Source organism: Vidua macroura, chromosome 24 (assembly GCF_024509145.1).
Source record: "Vidua macroura isolate BioBank_ID:100142 chromosome 24, ASM2450914v1, whole genome shotgun sequence".
NCBI classification, from domain to species: Eukaryota; Metazoa; Chordata; class Aves; order Passeriformes; family Viduidae; genus Vidua; species Vidua macroura.
Window position 1 is genome coordinate 2,567,337 of NC_071594.1, and position 19,909 is coordinate 2,587,245.

General features: G+C 56.7%; 1 protein-coding gene across 1 annotated transcript in view; it reads right to left on the reverse strand.

Annotated features, from left to right (window-relative positions):
* Positions 1–1,987: 1,987 nt before the first annotated feature.
* The window catches only part of CACNA1S (calcium voltage-gated channel subunit alpha1 S), a 55,358-nt gene continuing 37,436 nt past the window's right edge, over positions 1,988–19,909 (reverse strand). The window contains exons 29-44 of the mRNA XM_053998261.1: positions 17,957–18,013; positions 15,813–15,941; positions 15,166–15,231; positions 14,560–14,651; positions 13,252–13,411; positions 12,445–12,572; positions 11,925–12,021; positions 10,440–10,542; positions 8,416–8,517; positions 8,174–8,298; positions 7,034–7,162; positions 4,823–5,022; positions 4,330–4,394; positions 3,344–3,438; positions 2,675–2,791; positions 1,988–2,441 (exon numbers count right to left, since the gene is read on the reverse strand). Coding sequence (XP_053854236.1) covers positions 2,181–2,441; positions 2,675–2,791; positions 3,344–3,438; positions 4,330–4,394; positions 4,823–5,022; positions 7,034–7,162; positions 8,174–8,298; positions 8,416–8,517; positions 10,440–10,542; positions 11,925–12,021; positions 12,445–12,572; positions 13,252–13,411; positions 14,560–14,651; positions 15,166–15,231; positions 15,813–15,941; positions 17,957–18,013 — 1,926 coding nt within the window. The 3' untranslated portion in view covers positions 1,988–2,180. The remainder of the gene's footprint in view (positions 2,442–2,674; positions 2,792–3,343; positions 3,439–4,329; positions 4,395–4,822; positions 5,023–7,033; positions 7,163–8,173; positions 8,299–8,415; positions 8,518–10,439; positions 10,543–11,924; positions 12,022–12,444; positions 12,573–13,251; positions 13,412–14,559; positions 14,652–15,165; positions 15,232–15,812; positions 15,942–17,956; positions 18,014–19,909) is intronic.

Below are 19,909 nucleotides of genomic sequence, written 5' to 3' on the forward strand. Positions count from 1 at the left end.
CAGCCAGGCCCTGGCTCTGCATCTCCCAGCAGGGGTGGGACCTACAGGGGACTCCCAGCTCTGCAGGTTGGTGTCCAAGTCAGGGCAAATAGCAATGGAGCACAAGGGCAAACTGAGGCACTCAGTTTTCTTTTGAGTCCAGGCTGTATCCTGGGAAAGGGATAGCCAGGACATGCCAGCACTGGTGGCTAGCAGCTGGTGGCCGATGGCTAGTGAGGCAGTGCTGTGCCCAGCACAGAGCCCAGCACCCACCCTCTGCTCTGCAATCTGGGTACCTTCACCCCTCCCCATGTTTGCCCCTCCCAAGGTGCCAGGACCATACGTGCACAGGACTCTGCATCCTGCAGGAGCTCCTCAGCTCTGCTGGCATGGTAAGTCCCAGGATGCTGTATGCTGGTACAAAATCATGGGGGTCAGCAGGACATGGCCTGTCTGGCTTCCTGCAAGGTTGTCAGGAGCTGGTATTCCTCTTTCTTTGTCCCACGTTTGCAAGGACACCTGGTGCACGGTGCAGGTCCCACCCTGAGCTGCTGGTTTTCCTGAGGCTGGACTCTTCCCCTCTGAAGCTCCAGGCAGAGAGGGGCAGTGACTGTGCCATGATGTTTCTCTCTTCCTACTCCCACCCACATGCCAGCTGTACCACAAATCACATCTGTCCCCAGTTCAGCTAGGATCAGCTTAAGAAAGACACACCACACATCTGAGAGATGGAGCAAATCATCCCCTGTGCAGCCCCAGACAGCAGCAGAGGGGGCAGAGCCCCCAGCACAGTGCTGTTGTCCCCACCATAGTGTCACCCTTTATCGTTAGAGCCTCCAGTGACCACCCCCGTGTCTTGGCAAGTGATGCATGCAGTCCTGCATCTCCCCAAACCCACCAGGAGACCACAACCACTCACCCCATGGTGTCCTTGACATGCCCTGGCAGAGCAGCTGAACTGCCAGCCAGCCCCATGCACCTCCACCAGTGCGTGTGTGAGGGTGGGAGTGTCAAGGGGGTAGCTCCTGCCCCAGGGCAAAGGAGCAAGAGGAAGGGATGCAGCAGTTTTCCCCACCCCATCCATCTCTGCTGGCTGCATGCTGTGGGGGAAGCTGTGCTGCCACGGGCTCTGGTGCTCAGGCTGCAGCTGGAACTCGGGCAGTTCCCCTCATGGAGGCAATAAAAGCCATGCTGGGGAGTAGGCTGGCTCATTGATCGCCTCCTCCCCTGGGACCCATCCACTCTCTGCATTTTAATATATATTAGATGATCAAGAGCCCCCAGTTCCCAGTTAGGCCGGGCTGGGGGCCCTGGGGAGCCAGATCCCACTGAACAGCTGGGCTGGGAGATGGGGCTGCCCCAGAGCTCAGCACTCCGATCCCATGGGGGGCACTGTGGGCCCCCTGAGCAGCCCAGAGAGGAACAACCTCGGCTGCTGCTCAGCACCAGCGCAGGCAGTGCTGGGGGCACGGCAGGAACAGCTCCACACCCTCCTGGCCCGTGCCCCACTGAGCTGTGGGATGGATGTCATGGGCTGAACGAGACCTTCCCAGGGACTGGGATGGATGCCTGACCCCAAGAGCGCAGCGTGGAGATAGTGGAAGGGGCAGAAATGGCATCACAGTGTCCAGCTCTCCTCTTGGCCAGCCCCAGGGCTGCTGCCCCGGCCTGAACATGCCTTCACACCTCTGCCCCATCCCCAGCTTCACACACAGTTGGGACAGGGAGCCAAGAAGGCCCCAGGCCCCATTCTGCTGCCCAGACCCTGGCACATCTCCTCACAGGCCAGAGTTAGCTGCAGGCAGGAGGCTGCAGGCTCCAGCTGAGACTTGAGGATGCAGGGTCCAGCTGCTGGGATTTCAGGAGATCCCCAGAGCCTGTCAACCTCAAAATGGCTGGACTGGAGGCTGCCACGTGACTCACTGCCAGCTCTGGCTACACCCTGGTGCAGGCAGGGTGCAGAGGAAGGACGGCAGGGGCACCCAGAGTCACACAGCAGGAACACTTTAATGACCTGTCCAGCTCTTGCAAGACCCCGCTGGAACAGCATTGTCCTGTTCTGAACCAGCACCCCAGAGACCTGTCCCAAAAGTAACACCACAGGTGGCCAGAGTACCTCAGGACCCTGGGCAGAAGAAGGAGCAGTGTGGCTCTGCTCCTGCACCCGCTGTGACAGAACCCTGGGCACTGCAGTGGGCAGCTCAGAGGCGAGTGGCAGTGACGCTCTTCTGGCAGGGAGCTGCACCGAGCCCTGCGGATCTGCCTGGTGGCACGGCTGAGCTGTCCAGAGGGGCAGAGCAAGTTTTTGTGCCCTGCAGTGTTTCTCTTCCCTTTAGCAGCTCCACGGCTGCTTTCTCCACTTCATCCATCTCCAGCTGGCTGCTGGCTGCCATCTCATCCCTGGTCACTGCTAGGAACGACGAGTCCTGGGCCAGAGCCCCGAGGCCACCAGAGATGAGAGCCTGTGCAGAGGATGAGAGCACAGCCTGGGTGCTCAGCCTGGGGAGCTGCCCTGGCTGCAGGCACCCACCCACCCTCTTCTCCTCCCTTCTGCCCTCTGTGCTGGCACACACCTCCTGCTTGTCCTGGTGGCTAAGCTGTGCCCCCCAGTCTCCAATCATGGCACAAGCATGGTATCCCTGCAATTTCCTGCCATCCCTGCCATTCCCTCTGCCAAGCTGTGCCCTTGCCTTACCTCCTGAATGAGGAAGGTGATGGCGGGGGTGGAGGATGTTCCTGGCTCACCAGTTTCCCTCTGCTGGAACCTTGAGCTGGATGCTGTTCCTGCCATGGTGCCATCCTCCGTGGACAGCTGGGTGAGAGTAGCACAGAGGTGCAACATGTGCTGGGACAGTGCCCAGGGAAGATCTCTCCCATGTTAGTGTGGGGGCTGCCCCTGTCCCTGCCCAGTGCCTGGACAGGCAATGCCATCCTGCTGGAGCTCCTGGGTCCAGGGCACCCCCAAAATGGGACCAGCAGGGCCATGTGAACAGAGAGCTGGGAACCAGCCCTGGCTCCCTGCCCTGGCACGTGCCGGGCAAAGGGCAGCAAAGGCAGTGTGGGGCAAATCTGAAGCACCCCTTCTGCCTGCCCTGGGCAGCCAGAGGAATGTGCTTCCAGCTGTTCCAGCTTCAAGGAGCTCCCATGGCTGTTACAGCAGCAGGGAGGGAGCCCAGCTCCACCTCCGGGCTGATCCAAGAGAAAAGCTCCAGCAAGGCTGGATTCACACAATGAGCCCGGAGAGGGGCTCCTTCCCAGCACAGCTGTGCCAGGATGGCAGGGAGGATTCCCAGGATGGGAGGGAGGTTCACCTGTGTCCCTCACATTACACTGTGTCCCCTCTGACATGCACTGTCCCTTTTACCTGCTGGGGGAGGAGTGGCCCTGGTGATGAGAGACCCCCAGAGTGGGCCCCTCGCCTCCTGCTCAGCCTCTCCATGGGTATGGGGCGGTTGTGCTCTGTGGGAGGGAAGGGTAGGGACATCACAGAATTCACAGAATCGCAGAATCACCAGGTTGGAAGAGACCTTCAAGATCATTGAGTCCAACCCAGCCCCAACATCTCAACTAAACCCTGGCACCCAGTGCCACATCCAGGCTTTGTTAAACACACCCAGGGGTGGTGACTGCACCACCTCCCCGGGCAGCCATTCCAGAACTTTATCACCCTTTCTGTAAAAAAACTTTTTCCTAATATCCAACCTTTTCCTATCCAACCTTGGCTCATCTTGAGACTGTGTCCTCTGGTTCTGTCAGCTCCTGGAGAAAGAGCCCAACCCCACCTGAGCACAGCCACCTTTCAGGAGCTGTAGAGAGTGGTAAGGTCACCCCTGAGTCTCCTTTTCTCCAGGCTGAGCACCCCCAGGTCCCTCAGTTGTTCCTCACAGGGCTCGTGTTCCAAGCCCCTCGCCAGCCCTGTTGTGCTCCTCTGGACTCGCTCAAGCATCTCAACATCCATCAGATGGGTACAAGAGCAAGGACACCACTGACAAAGAGAGATGGGACCAGGCTTGCTGGACTGGGGGAAACAGGATTTAGGAATTTAGCAGCACCCAAAGTCCCTGTTTAAGGAAATGAACATGGTCTTGTGGCCCTGGTGCCCTGGGATGGGGAGTGCTCCCCCAGGATGAGGCACTGTCTCCATGTTTCATCAGCTCAAAGGGTGGAAGGAGGGAGAAGGGTCTCCTGGAGCTCACCAGAGAGATCCTGCTGTGCTCAGTGCTCTCAGCAAATCTCCAACTTACTGGGCCCTGCATCTCCTCCTTCCACCCACCACCATCAGCCCCTTCCCCCTGCCCTGGCCCTGGGCTGGTCCCAGTCCCCCAGAAGAACAACAAAGCCCAGACTCACCCCAGGCCGGGCGCCTGCGTGCCGCTGGTAGCGTCCTCCTCAGCACCTCATCCTCATACTGCACCCTGGCAAGGGCAGGCAGGTGGGTCAGCCTGGCTGGGGACCACACACTGAGCCCAGCTCCACCTGGGGGTGCAGCCCTCCCCACCTCCCCCAGCCTGGGGGGATGGACTTGTAGGATGGATGAACAGGGTGGAGACCCCAGGAAGCAGGACTAAGCACCTCCTCTTACACTGGTTATTTTTGTCCCTTCTCCCTGTGCCCAGGCACGTGCTGGTGGCCTCAACCTGAGGGGCCAAGGCCCTCAGAGATTGGCAGGTGAGGGGGAGGGGAGATTCCTGCAATCCCTGGAGCCCTGCTGCCCACCTCCATGCTCATGGCACTGAGATGAAGGATGATGGGATGGGAGCCCCGGGTGCAGCAGCTGCCAGGACAGCCCCAGGGCAGACAGTGGCAGGGCCAGCAGTGCCCTCCTCGCCTGCAGCGCCCTTACCCCTGCAGCCAGCTGCTGCTGTTGGCGTTGTTGATGTTGGTGTTGCCTTCCTGGGGGAAGTCATCAAGGAACACAGGAGAGTCGAGGTCCTCACTGCCCACCTCGGTGAACTGCAGGGGCCTCTGGCTGGCCACCTGGGGCTGCAGCGGGCTGCTGGGCTCCATGAAGCTGTCCACCTGGCCAAACAAGCCACCTGTTCTCTGCAACCAACAGGGAGGGCATCAGGGGAAGCCTGGAGCTCCAGGCTGCTCTGGGGCCATTCCCACGTCAAAACAGTGATTGCTCTGCTCAGGCCTTGCAGACCATGTGGTCCTAAAAGCTCCACTGTCCAGGCGGGGGAAACTGAGGCACTGAGGGTTAATGGCCATGCAGCAGGTTGGAAATGGGGTGTGCATTCTATTCCATCTGTCAGAGCTGGGGCAGTTCTCTGCTGTTCATGGGGCAGTTTCCTTTATCTCTCCCACAGCCAATCCTCCCTCCAGGAGATCTCTGCTGTTCATGGCCACTGAGTGTCCCTGCATGGCTGAGAAAATTCCATCATCCCATGGGGAGAGGCTCCACCCAGGGGAGGAGCCAAGCATTCCTACCTGGATCCAATCTGCCCTTGGAACAGCACAGCAGCCTTTGCGCACTGCATTCCCAGAGGAGCAGCTTTCTGCCCCACTGCATTCCCAGAGGAGCAGCTTTCTGCCCCACTGCATTCCCAGAGGGAGCCCAGGCCCATCTCCAGCAGCCCTGGAGCTCCAGAGGAAAACTCCAGCCTTGTCCAGGATCCTGCTCCAGCAGAAGCACAGCTGGCACTGCAGGAGGGCTGAGCCCCCATGGAATGGCACTGCTGCCACCACCCTGACCCACAGGTTGCCAGGGCAGGCTCTGACTCTGGCAGTGTTGTTTTCTTTTTTGTACTATTGCATTTGTATTTTTAATTTTCCTATTAAAGAACTGTTATTCCTACTCCCACATCTTTGCCTGAGAACCCCTTAATTTCAAAATTATAATAATTTGGAGGGAGGGGGTTTGCATTTTCCATTTCAGGGGAGGCTCCTGCCTTCCTTAGCAGACACCTGGCTTTTCCAATCAAGACAAGCAGCACTGGGATAAGCCAGCCCATGACAAATCCTGTCACCTCTGTGGGACAGCCTGAGGTGGTGGCACCTCTGGACACAGAAGGAACTCTGCAACCCCACAGCTGCCCAGGCTGTCTCTGAGGCTGCCAGGGAGTGGGAAGTGAATCAGTTCCTGTGACACCAGAGCTGTCCCACCTGAGCCTGGCAGAAGGTGTGATTGGGAACCTCCAAAGCAGCAGGTAAATATCCAGCACAGCCCTGCCAGCCACATGGGCTGGGTCCTTTCACAGAGGGGAAACTGAGGCAGGGAGCAGCTTGCCCAAGATGACACAACCAGGATGTTCTGATGCTCACAGAAAGGACAGAAGTGCTGCTCATCCCTGTGGCCCACACCCTGCAGACTGTCCCCCAGAGCCAGCAGCCAAGCTGACCTGTCGGAACCCAGGACATCCCTCTGGCTGCCCTGGCTGTCTCGAGACCCTGGCAGGGGGCTTGGAGACTTTGGCATGAAGTAAAAAACACCTGTGGCTTCGATTTTAGCCCGTGGAAAAAACTGTCAATTTTGTATGAGGAATTACAAGTCACAAGGGTTTGAGTAGTGTGATATTTGAACTAACACAGGGTGGAAAAGTAGAATTTGGGGGATTTTTAGAATGGGGTTCAAGGGGGTACAAGATGGAGGGATCTGGGCATGTCCTAGCCTTCTCCTGCATCTTGTCCTCCATGTCTTGGTGTGATGGTGACACTTTTCTGTTGGTTTAAGGTAGAGATTCACAGTCTAACACAGGTGATGGGAACTGGTAATAAATTGTAAACATACACACGTAGTTTTGAGTACATAAGGTGGGAGCCACTCAAGGCTCGGGGGCAGATGGCCACAGCTTCCTTGCTAGGCAGAGCCCGGCAGGTCAGAGAAAGAATGTCATAGATAAGAAAAAATAAACAACCTCGAAAGCGCAATCGGAGCATTCCAGGGTCCTTCTTTGGCTGCGTCGGGCTAGGGAAGCAAAGACTCTTTACGATCTCTTGGGGTCACCCTGACCTTCAGAACCCTGAGAGAAATCTGAGACACTGACCCACCACCAGCACTCTGAAATCAGGGCTGCTGGACAGCAGACTGTGGTGCCCTGAGGGCTGAACTCACCCTGTATATCCCCTCCTCCAGGGCAGCCTCCACCATGGCTCTTTCCAGCTCCTCCTCTGCAGTCAAGTCCCCAGAAATGGCCCGATGGATTTCGGGAGCAGCTTCTTCTTCAATGCTCCTCAGCCCAGCCTGGAGGGGACAGGAAGGCAGGGCTGGGGTGATGCCACCACCCTCACCTTGGTCTTTGGAGAGGGAAGCATGGTGAGGCACGCTCCCCCTGCCAGGTGTCCTGCCAAGGACAGGCCACGGGTCACAGCCTGCAGCTGCCTGTGCTTGGTGACACTGCTCCTGAGCTGCTGTCCCACAGCTGTCCCTCAGTTTCTGGGCTCATGCTGTCCCACAAAAGGGAATACCCTGATGGAGGTTCAGGCTGGTGACAGCCAAGGGCAGGCTGGGCCTCCATCCCTGATCTGGGACCTGGCTCTTTTCCTTGCTTTGCACCTTTGGGGCTTGGTCTTTTATCTCCACAGGTGACTTCCTCCCTGCAAAGTCAGGAGAGGCTAGGGACATCCCAGCCTTCTGGCCAGGCACAGAAATCCTCTGCCAGCACCCCCCGGGGCCTGCTGTGCAGGCTTCTCTGACTGCAGTGGTCCCACTCAAAGCCAGCCACATTGACCCCCCTCCACCTGCTGCTCTGAAAGGCTGAGAGAACACCTTCACATGGAGCTGCAGACACTGCTAAGGGCAGAGGAGGGACAAGACCCTGGGATTGGAGCAGAGCAGCTGGGTAAGGGCTTGGATGAGCAGCATTTGGCACAGACAGTGGTCTGGGGTGGGACTTCCCAGGTGTTAAAACTACTTGGTGAGGCACCAGATCCTGCCAAGGGTAGAGATCCTCTACCAAGTGCAGATCCTCTATCCAGTGTAGAGAGCTACACTGGAGTGAGTGGAGCAGAGAGTCAAAACCCTCCTCTGCTTTCTGAGTCACCTGCAGCCTGCACACCAAGGTCCTGCTCAGTGCTGGGACTCATGGCCAGTTCAATGCTGGTTTACCTGGGGCACCTCACCTCCAAAGGCCTGAGGCACAGGCTCCCTGCAGCTCCCTGAGCCCCCTGGACTCCCCCAGGCTGGGGGAAGCCTCTTCCCTTCCCTGCCTGCCTCCAGGAAGAATCTCCCCTCCAGCACCACCCACACACCAACCTGGATCTCCACAGGGTTTTTCTTGGGCCGGTACCCATAATACTCCTCCTGGCGCTTCATGAACTTCCTGAAATGCTCTTGGATCAGGAAAGTAGCGTAGAATTTGCCCACTGTCACCTCATCATCTGCAGGGAGGAAACCAACATGATGATTCTGCCTGTCACAAGATCCCCGTGGCTGGAGCAGTGGGACCGTGGCCAGGAGCAGCTCTGTCCCTCTGGAAGGGACACCTGGTGACATACCTCCAATAGGTGGGATGACCTGGTCCAAAAGCTTCATACTTGTTCGCTTCCAGATTTTTTTGATAATAGCTCTGAGCTCCTCATTGGCCTGTTCAAAATTACCTGTGTGGAAAGCAAGCAGGACAGAGCAGTTCATCCCCAGGGATGTGAGCAGGAGTGAAGACAAAGCTTGTGATCACCTGCCCAGTCTCCTGGAGGGTGTGACAGCTCCTCTCTGTCTCCCCACCCAACCAAGATGAGCTTAGTAAGAGCGAGGCTTTGATTTTAGCCAGAGCACTTTACAGATTTTGACCTCCCCTTCGGTGCTCCCGCATTCCCGAAATCCCAGTTTACCTCCAAGACCTCCTGTGCTCCTCCCAGGCTGCCACGCTCCCACCCCAGCCAGAGGGAAGCACCATGGCACCCTGCTGGAAGACACTGATCCCAGGAGCCCACCACTGCCTGGCCTTGGCTCCTGCCACAGCTGCCCAGCCCAGAGCTGCTCACAGCACAGGCAGAGAATCAAGTGTTGCACTAAGGTAGAAAAATCATAAAGGCTTCATAAAATCAGGCCTGCTCTCCTGAGATCACTGTCTGGCCTTGTCAGGCTAGCCCTACGCAAGTTCCCATGTGAAAGCAATCCTGGTGTGAGCAGTTCATTAACATAACAATCTATTCCTGGGTGAAAAACAGGAATAGCACCTGTACATACACCCAGCACCTGTATAAACTGGTTTTACACCGTCAGATAGTTTTAATTTTTCTGTCTCTCACAAACAACTTTCCCTGCACGTACACCCCGGGGGTTTGAGTGACCAATCAATACAGAATAACAACTTGTTACTAACCAGTAAAAGTAATTGGCAAGACAGCTACTGACCAATTGGAGTCCCACATGAGGTCTGTAAAACTGTATAAAAACCGGTTCTGTGAGTAAAGAATGGGCTTTTTCCACCATGAGGAAAATGGAGTCCTGTGTGATTTATTCCCATAACAAGCTGGGGGGACACCTTCCCACAGCAAAGCTCAGCAAAGTATGCTGCTGGCAAGGAAGGGCTAAAGGAAAGCAGCTCCTCCCCAGCACAGCTAAGTTCAGGGGCCTGGAAGTCCCCTGCAGTGAGGGTCCTGGGCAGAGCCAGCCCATCGGTGCCACACCTTTGAAGTAGGAGGTGAGCACAGGTAAGTCCTGATCTTCAGGAGATGAACCACCCCAGCTCTGTGCAGCTCAGCAGCACCTCCCCAAAGCTAAATTCAAAGGATGGGAGCTGGACCAGCCCCGCTCCTAAGCTGTTCAGGGTGGCACTGGTGGCACTGGTGGCACTGGTTCACCCCTCAGGGCTGCCTCACGTGGGCCACCAGCTGATCACATCCTCCAGGGCCATGCAGGCACCCAGGGGCTCTGGCCCTGGCATGGGCAATAACAGCAGGGCTGAGGGTTTGTCCACAGGGTCTGATCCCACAGACAAGTGCCGGAGCTCCCTGGCCAGTGGGGAATGGTGTGTAACCACACCCAGTTACAGAAAGTGGGCTTTTCTAAGTGAAGGTACTGCACCATACCTGCTCCTGTACAACAGAGGACAGTTGTAATATGGTATTGAGAATTGTAAAAACAAGCTGTGGACAGATGCAGTAACCACAATTTGTCCTCCCATCTGTTTTAAACCAGAGGTTTTTCCTGAATCTCAACATCTTCACTCCCAATACTCAGCTGCTGGAAGAATGAAGCACTCTTTTTAGCTCTCTTTTAGCTTAACATCATTAGATTTCCATTAAAAGTCTTGTGGCTGGTTTTCATGCACAGTGGAAAATTTTCATCATGCTCTATCGCTCTTTCCAAACCTAATGTGCACTTTCTCCTGTCTGAGGCAACACTAGAATGTTGACACTGAATGTCTTCTATGTGATTTCATGTCACATTGCTGCCTGGTCGTTATTCAATTGGTCCTAGACAACAGCAAAACTCAATCTATGTGAAAGTCAACCAAGGGAAACTCACAAGGAAGGTTCCCTGTCAGGCTTTAGAGGCAGCCAGGATCACTGCTTACCTTCTGTCTTGATCTTGAGGGCTGTCCTCACCAGAGCAAAGAGGGTGGCGTTGAAGGTGACGGTGCCGTCGCTGTTCAGGGGCATGTTCATGCACACCAGGCGCTGCACAGCAAACCAACACCTGTGGGCCAGGGGACAGAGCAGCCTGGCAGCCCCCAGGCCTGGCCAGGGGTCTGCTCAGGGCATGGAGCCCTCCCAGCCCTGCCTGCCCTGCCCAGCAGTGGCACTGGTGGCACTGGTTCACCCCTCAGGGCTGCCTCACGTGGGCCACCAGCCGATCACATCCTCCAGGGCCATGCAGGCACCCAGGGGCTCTGGCCCTGGCATGGGCAATAACAGCAGGGCTGAGGGTTTGTCCACAGGGTCTGATCCCACAGACAAGTGCCGGAGCTCCCTGGCCTATCAGCCCTGGTACCACAGCTGCCAGAGGCAGTGACATCCCTGGTCCCAGCCAGCTGAACCAGAGCATGTCATGGCTAGAGCTGGGGGAAATAACCTACAGGGGCATGGGTGCTGTGGGAGAAAATCATGGAATCACAGAACTGTTTAGGGCAGAAAAGAACTGTGAGATCATCAGGTCTAACTGTTCCCAGCACTGCTAAGGCCACCAGAAAAACCATGTACACAAGCACCACATCCATATGGCTTTTAAATCCCTCCAGGGCAGAAACCCACCACTGCCCTGGACAGCCCGTCCCAGGGCCCAACCAGTCTTTTCTTGAAAGTTTTCCCCAATATCCATCCTAAACCCCTCATGGTGCAACTTGGGACTGTTTCCTCTTGTACTGTTACTTGAGAGAAGAGATCCACTCCCACCCAGCTTCAGCCTCCTGTCAGGGACTTGTAGAGAGCAAGAAGATCCCCCTGAGCCTCCTCTTCTCCAGGCTGAACCCGCCCAGTTGCTTTCAGAGAGATGGGAGTCATTTTGCAGTGCACTTCCCACTCCAAAACGTGACCCAGGCTGCTGTGAGGAGTCTGGAAATCTCCTGATGTGTTTGCCCAAAACCCAGGAGGGATTACACCAGTGCCTGAGCTCCTGCCCATGCACATGAGCCTCACACAGATTTGTTCAGAATTAGCTAAGCCAGGAAAAATGCCTAAGAAAGTTGGGGTTTCCTTCTCCCTAAGCACCATCAGCTCTTGGAAACAAGTTCTACAGCCCAGCTGACAGGGCCACATGCTCAGGCCCTGCACTGCCCTCCTGCACCAGCTGCACTGTGGCCTGAAGTCCCCTGCAATGAGGGCTCTGGGCAGAGCCAGCCCATCCCTTTGAAGCAGGAGGTGAGCACAGGTAAGTCCTGATCTTGAGGAGCTGAACCACCTCAGCTCTGTCAGTAGCACCTCTCCTTGCCCCCCGAATACACCCCCTCATTAAAAAGGATAAGCTGGCTGGACTGTCACTCTCAGCCTGCCAGGAGGACACAGTGACAGCCTGGGGAAGGTGTCCCTGTGCTCACACACCTTGTCACCACCTTGGTTCTTACCTTACAAGCTACACGGTGTGGGCAGAACTTCCCAAAGCCCAGGGGAGGGTTGATGCGCCTCAGCAGAGTCACCACATCCAGGTGTTTGATTCTCCCCCTGCAGAGGAAACTCCAGCTCAGCAGTGAGGCAGCAGACCTGCCTGACAGTGCCTTGGGGAGCTGCTCTGGGGGCTGATCCCTGGGATCTGCCCCGTGCTCCTGTGCTGGGCAAATCCCTGCTCTTCCCTCTGCTCCTCCTGGGGAAAGCAGCTGCTCCCCAGGAGCAGGTGAAGGTGTGCAGTGGCATGGGAAGGGTCGGCAGCCTCACCACAGCTGGATGAAGAGGGAACTGAAAGCCTTACATTCCCAAATCTCCTGATGGCTTTTATCACACCTGCATCAACTCTGGCAAGTCCACATTGACCTCTGAGATGCTGGAACCTGACTTGCAGGCAGTGCCACAGCTCACCCTGCTGTGCCTGTGTCCCCCTCCATGGAACACCCTCTCCATGCTGCCCACCCACCCTCACTCCACACTCACTTGGCCTCGGGGTCGTACTCAGCCCAGATCCGCTTGAACTCGTCCAGGTGGTGGGGCCCCAGGATGGACCAGTCCCGTGTCAGGTAGTCAAAGTTGTCCATGATGACAGCCACGAAGAGGTTAATGATCTGAGGGCAGAGGAAGGGATGGGAAGGATCCAGGCAGGGGAGAGAGACCAGAACTACAAAAGCAGGGACAGATGTGTTCTGGGATCTCCTGGAGTCAGAGGATGCTGATGATGTCTTCCCATGCAGAGAGGAGCCTCCTGCTCAAGCAGGTCACGTGAAAGGACAAGCACATCAGCATCTTGTCCCTCTCCACCCTTGCCAAGGCTGACACAAACACTCTGGAAGGCAGCACACAGAGGCTGTGGGAAGAAACTAAAAGGGGATACTGGGTCCCCCAGGAGTGCAGTGTCCGTTGACAGCATGGCTGGGTAGGTGGGCTGGGGGTGAAGTCCCCAGGAGGAGGGTCAGGGGCTCACCCCAGGAGACACACAGCTACCAACACCGTGGCTGCCCAGGCAGGACAGGGGTGCCCAAGGGGCCCTGTGGGAGCCAGCAGACTGTGGGAAATGGGTTTGCAGAGAAATCTCAAAGCTTGACAGAAGGCTCACATAGTGTGTATCTGTATGCAAACCTCAAGATAAGAAATGTAAACCTTGAGATAAGAAATGCTGACTTAGAAATGCCATGGAATAGGACAGACATTGTTGAGAGAGAAATGGAAATAGAAACAGGTTTCAAAGGACAGCCTTGCAAATAAGACTAGACACTTTGGAGAAACAGAGCTATGAAAGATGCATACCAGGAAGGCACAGAGCATGTAGAAGCTGATGAAGTAGAAGTAGGCAAAGCCAGTGCCACAGGTGTACTCCTCTCCCTCAGCATAGTCGGACTCGGGGTCACAGCGCCGGCCGTAGCTGCAGTCCAGCAGGATCTCCTGCCACGCCTCGCCGGTGGCACACCTGGGAAGAGGGGACACCTGCTGGACCCCAGGGCCAGAAAGAAAAGTGGCCAGCCCAGATTCCTGATGACAGTTTGTAGGGGGCCCTCGGGACTGTCAGGGCAGCACAGGTTTGAGGTGGGGGCAGCTTGGGTCGGGGACATATCCTTGGTTGTTTGGATTTTTGGAGGTGTCCGGCCACTCAGGGCCACAGGCCCCTGGAGACAAAGACCGGCCCTTTTCCCTGGGAAAGAAAAGTGGCCAGCCCAGGTTCTTAATGTCAGTTTGTAGGGTTCCCTTGGGACTGTCAGGGCAGCACAGGTTTGAACATGCCTGTTCTGGGCATGCAGGGTGGGCTGAGGCCAGCCCAGCACACAGGGGAATGGGAAACATAAGCTTTTGTAAGGAAATCCAAACCCTCCACTGACACGATATACTAACATTTTCAAAAATCAAGGAAATAAGATTCCCACCTTACCACAACACTAGGTAGAGAGCAGAACTAATAACTACCAGCTGCTTTTGGTGAAACAATGCCTAAGAACGTCAGTTAAAGACCAGCTTTGATTCATAACACTGCCCATAAAATGTTCATGTTATCAGAAGCACATGGGCAGCCCCTCGGAGCAAACCAATGGCAGATCCACTCCAGGAAGAGTGGAGGAAGAGCTGCTATCTTGTAAGGGCAGGAGGTATCAATGCAACACAAGAACAGCTAGTGCTAGGTGAAGGCCACCCAGGTTTACATTAGTAATTGGTGTATTGACTGAATCACTGCAAAAGGCTGTTTGTGAACAAAAAAAGGAGCAGTCAGGATTCTGGGGTTGCTGCTATAGGGCCACTGAAAGCTTCAGAAAGTGTCTGGAGTCAAGGACAGCCTTGGGCTGAGCTCCTGCTTCCCATGAGTTTCCTCACAATTCACAAATTAAAATCCAGTCTGGGAAGGAAATACTCAGGATAGGAACCCCAAAATGTCCCTCTCTCCAGCAGCCCAGCCACACCAAGAAAACCCACAGCCTCTCCTGAAATGCTCCCACTGCTGCAGGAGACCTTCCTGTGGGACAAGAAAGAAATCAGCTACTGAAATGTTGGTCCTCCCTCACTCCGAGCTGAGCATTCCTGCACACTCAGAGCCTTCTGGAGCTGCTTACATGACAGGACAAGACTGACCTGAAGAGCAGCAGCACAGCCTGTGGAAAGGTCTGGAAGTTGTTGTTTCGGTTGATCTGGGTCCCATCCACCATGGCAATCTTCCCAAACATCTGAAAGTCACAGCGGCAGGTCTGCAGCGTGCCATCCTTTCTTTGGCACCAACTACCCTCTGGTGCCTGAGCTCCACTTCCTCTTGTTTATTTGGCTTTGGGCACCCCCAAAAGAGACTGAGATTGGGATTGGGTGCTCTGAGGCTTGGAAGCTACTTGGACATTCCTGCCAGTGCTGCAAGCACCCCTGACTACAACTGCACTTCATCTGGGCCACGGAGACAAGGTCTGAACCAGCACAAGCACAGGTGCCTGTGTGTCTGGGTTGTGCCACTGACTCCCGAAGTGCTCTTTGCCATGTGCCTCAGCTGCCCTGGCTGAAGCCCAGGGACAGGAGGCTGCTGGGGTGGCAAACACCTTTGCAGACCAGGGTAAACAGGTCCCATCATTGCAAAGTCCCAGAGAGGCTCTAACAGAGGAACCAGTCCCTCCCTGTCCCACCTCCCCAGGTGCCATCAGGCTCAGGGCATCTGATGAAGACCAGTTCCCACCCCCCTGCCCCTGTGCCACTCACCTGCATCCCAATCACAGCATAGATGAAGAAAAGCATCACAATCAGCAGGGCCACGTATGGCAGAGCCTGTGACAAAAGGATCATGGCTTGTGTGAGACACAGCCCAGGGACAGGGCTTGGGCTCTGGAGGTGCTGCAGGAGCCGTACCTGTCCCTGTGTGGGGAGAGGACAGCTTTCCTGTTCCTCTCACACCCTCCCGCGGGCCCCTTCTCTGCGGTGCTCACACATGGGAGGCTGATGCCAGCCCCCCACGGGAGCACTGGCCTCTGTGGCTGGGACAGAGGCTCGGCACAGCCCGGGGCAGCCCAGGCTGAGGGCAGTGCCCAGGGCAGGCTGTGAGCAGATGCTGCAGCATGCCCTGAGGTACCCACCTGCTGCAGACCCCAGCCAGACCAGGACAAACAGGCCCAGCAGGTACTGCCAGCACCTGGCCAGCTCTGACACTCAGTGCTGTCACCTTCCCACCCACATGGGCCATGTTCTACACACCACAAGCCCCCGGCCCAGCCTGAGGTCAGCAGGAGCACTGGAGCTTTCTCCTCTGCCTGGTGAGGACAGGCTGCTCGTGCCACCAGCCTGAGGGTCAGCCACTGCTGCCAGCCCTGGGCATGTGTGCGTTTGGGAGGGGAGCAGTGCTCCTGACCGACCTGAAAGGACTTGATGAAGGTCCACAGGAGGGTCCTGACTCCTTCCCCCCGGCTCAGCAGCTTCACCAGACGCATCACCCGGAACAGCCGGAAAAAAGTGATGGAGACGCGGGAGTTGTCATCAGAGTCCTGCAGGCAGAGCACAACAGCTGCAGGACACAGAGTGCTGAAGCCTCCAGGCCTTCAGGGCAGGGGGTCCAGGTCCTGGGGGGAGGAAGGGTAACGAGATCCCACCCCCAGGCACCAGCCACGGTGCCCTTGCCTGCCCAAGGATCAGACTGCAAAGGCGTGCTGGCACTTTTCCCCCTGGCTCTTCTCCCCCCGCCTTCCCAGGGATCTCATCTCCCCAGGGCCCCACGCTCACACTTTTGACACTGGGATAATGCAGGAAGGAAGGCATGCTGCCACATGGACTGGGAGAGCTGTGAGGGCCACAGGGCCACCACAGACAGGCTTAGTCCCACCAGGGTCTTGCCCAGCACGTCCTGTATTTGTAGGGTGAGGTGTAGGGTGGGCACCAGGCACAGGAAGGGCTAACCAGAGCTGTTTAAGCAGAGAAGGGCTGTTTTGAGAATGTTGCAGCAGGACTTTAACCAAAGGAGGGACTGAAGAGATCAGGAGAGATCTCTGCAGGGTGCTGCCCATGTCACCTGGCCGGGCAGTGATGCCTGCTCTCTGTGGGTACCCCCCTGGAAGGGGTGAACAGCCAGGGGGTCAGGGCAGAGTGGGCAGGCAGGAGGTGAGGCAGGAGGCACAGCTCCTGGCCTGAAAGGACTGGTTTTGTCTGGAAGCACCTAACAGTGGTGGTTGGAGATGCTGGGGGCTTGGTCACCTGTGCCCTTGATAGCCCCAGCATGGCACAGCCTCAGGCACAGTCTCTGCCACCAGGAGCCATGAACAGACCCTGCTGGCACTGCCTACCTGGACTCCATCACAGCTTGGGATGCTTTTCCCAGTGCCCCCTTAGCCTGCCAGAGTTTTACAGCTGCCACTGGATCCCTCTCACTCCCATCACCCCGGCCTCCCAGCGACTTCAGGGCAACAAAATCCAGCTGTAAATGCCCCTCCCAGCAGCTCCACCTTCCTCAGCATCACACTTCTGAGTTCCCAGGGCTGCACTGAAAAACTCCATCTCCTCTCCGACCTCTTTCTTTTTCACTCTCTTGGTTCCTCGTGCCCATCCAGTGAGTGCAGTGGTCAGGAGCAGCCCACCAGCCCCAGTGCAGCCCACCCCCATCCCTGGGCTCTGGGCAGTGGCCTGTGGAGAGCAGCTTGCACTCTGCAGTCCCCAGCATCAGGGCCCTGGGCAGAGGCTCTGGCACCTGGTACCCTGCAGTCAGCTCCTTCCACATTTTCACACCAGCCCAGGCCACCCCACTGCCACTGCACCCCCTTGGTGGTCTGTTGGGTCAGGTCTTTTCCTGACTTAAAGATGGGGTAACTGAGAGGTGTTTTAAGAATTTTATCCTATTTTTAGTCTCATGTGAGAGGTGAGACAATATAGATGTTGTAATTCACACCATCACAATTAGAAGCTGACTATTTCCTAATTACAATTAATTCTAAGCCTTTCTTGGCCTATCAGCTTTTGCTGCACTATGCTGTGAATGAACCTTCTGTCAAGCTTTGGAAATTCTCTACAAATCTATTTCCCACGGTGCTCTTTGGCCACCAGTGCAGGGCTTGGCCCACTCAGCCTCCCAGGACATTGGGCTGCACCCAGGGGACACAGCCAGCCCTGGGGGAGGGCACAGGGCAGGGACTGCCCCTCTCACCATTTCTCTGGCTGTCAGAGGCTGCAGCCCTTCAGGCAGCCAGGGTGATGGGCAGAAGGACCAAGGCCATCTTTCCTGCCCTACAGCTGGGCAACTCCTCTGACATGGCAGTTCCAGGGGATGGGATGGTGAAGGGCAGGGCTGGGCTTTCAGATGGGCCCAGGAGGGCTGGGGAAGAGCCTGGCACCTCTCAGGGTGGGAGGGGGTGTCTGTGGGTGTGGTGTGTCACCCCAAATCCCCCTCAGCGGGGGCAGAGTTACAGCCCAGAGGGAACAGCGGGTGTGGTGGCCTCGGGGACATGCAGGGCACGTGCAGAGGCTGGCCAGAGGCAGGGAGGGATGCGGGCAGGCACACTCAGCTGGTATTTACAGTGCCATCGCAGCCCCCGCCGAGGCAGTACAATCCACCACTGGGTGCCAGAATAGTCTGTGGAGAGAACAAGAGAGTCAGCAGAAGGGAGGAGGAAGGACAGGGAGGGACACAAGGAGATAACACAGACACAGAAGAAAGAGTAAGATGGAAAGTGGGGAGAAGAGGAGGGGCATAGGGAAGGGCAGGCAGAGCCCCACCGTCCCTTAGGCTCGGGGACAAGGTGATGTGACTGTTGAGAGGCAGAGGCAGCATCGGGGTGAGCAGGGAAGCACACAGACCACGAGACTCCTCCCGGTGCCTGTGGTGTGTCCTGGGCACCCCAAGGACACAGACACAGGCAAAAGGACCTAGGAAGCCCAGGCCACAGAGAACATTCCCCAAATTCTGCCTGGCCTTCTGCACAGCCCTGCTGCTGGCAACAGTGCTGCAGCACACAGAGCACAGCACCTGGGTCAGTCCCTGCCAGCCCTGTCAGGGCACCAGACTCCTCCTGGGCCTGTGATGTGTCCTGGGCACCCCCACCCTCAAGGACAGCAGGATTTTGGTACGTGTGCCAAGTGGTCTCTTGCTCCAGAGGGACTGAAGACCACTGTTGAGTCCAGGGCCTTGAGCACCCCTGGAACTTCAGTTCTGACAGCAGGCTGGGGAAGGACACCCCCAAGGCAGTGGGAAACCAAGGCAGAGGTGCAGAGAGCTGGTGGGCAAGGATGAGGAGGAGCTGATGACAGATGGAAGCTGTTGGCACTGGCATGAAATCTAGGAGATCATGAAGGCTGAGAAGCTCAGAGGGCAGAGGATGGCTGCACTGATGGGCAGGACTGTGCAGAGAGGGACACAGGGCTCTCACAGGAGAGGAAGGTGGGTGGGTTCTGCTCATTCTAGCTCTGTGAGGCGTGGAATGCCAGAGAAGAAGGTGACTGCTCTCAAGGGTCTCTGGAAACCTCACCTTCCTGCACAGAGAACATGGAAGGTGACCCTGTGCAGGGGTGGCAGAGGCAGCAGCAGTGCCAGAGCCAGCCCTGCAGTGCACAGGAGCTGGCAAGCCCTGCCCCTTTGAGGAGACACTGCCAAGCCACTGGAGAGGGTCAATCCATCATCTCCCCCATTCCACAGCTGCCTCTGGAGCCCCACCAGGTCTGCTGAACGAAGCACACACCTCCCACAGCAGGGCCAGGCACAGGTGTGATGTGCCAGGGCTAGGGAAGGCAGGGGCATGGTGGCTTCCTAGCACTGCTTTGGAAATGCTCCCAGCACAGCACTCACCAAACAGGCACTGCCTGAGGCACCAGCCCCAGAGCTCAGAGCCTGCAGAGCTCCTGCAGGGATGGCTGGAGCTCACACAGGCACACGCACACCACCAGAGTGTGTGTGTGTGTGTGTGTGTGTGCAGGGGCTGCTGTGCCAGAGGGCTATGGCTAAACCCTGAGGACAGGAAGGCCCTAGGCATGGAAGGATGTTTGTACCAGTCCTTCCACACAGAAGGCTTTTCCCCATGAGCTGGTTCCCTTCAGATCTGGTTGTCATGCTCAAACAAGGGACACACACCAAGGGACACACACAAAGCAAATGTCTGGAAATCTGATGGGTCTGATGGTTCTCCTGGGCCAGCAGAGTCCTGTGGGGACAGGGAGCTGTGGGAACCCTTTTACTCCCACCTGCACTGATCTGAGGCTGGATGTGTGGATGCCTGTCCAGGCATGCACAGGGGGAGTGGGGCAGGGGCTGGCACACAGCCTGCTGCTGATTTCCACAGGACTCCAGTGCCTACGGATTCAGGAGACCAGAGGGGAGGGGGCAATGTGACACGCTGGGCAGTTGGGGATGCCTAAATTGTGCTTTAATGCTCAAAGGGCCACAGCTGTGCTCTCCATGAGCTCATGCCATGTGCTGATCCTTGCTTGACCCTTCTCAGAACCAAGCAGGGCAGGGAGAGAGGAGAGGACACCGTCC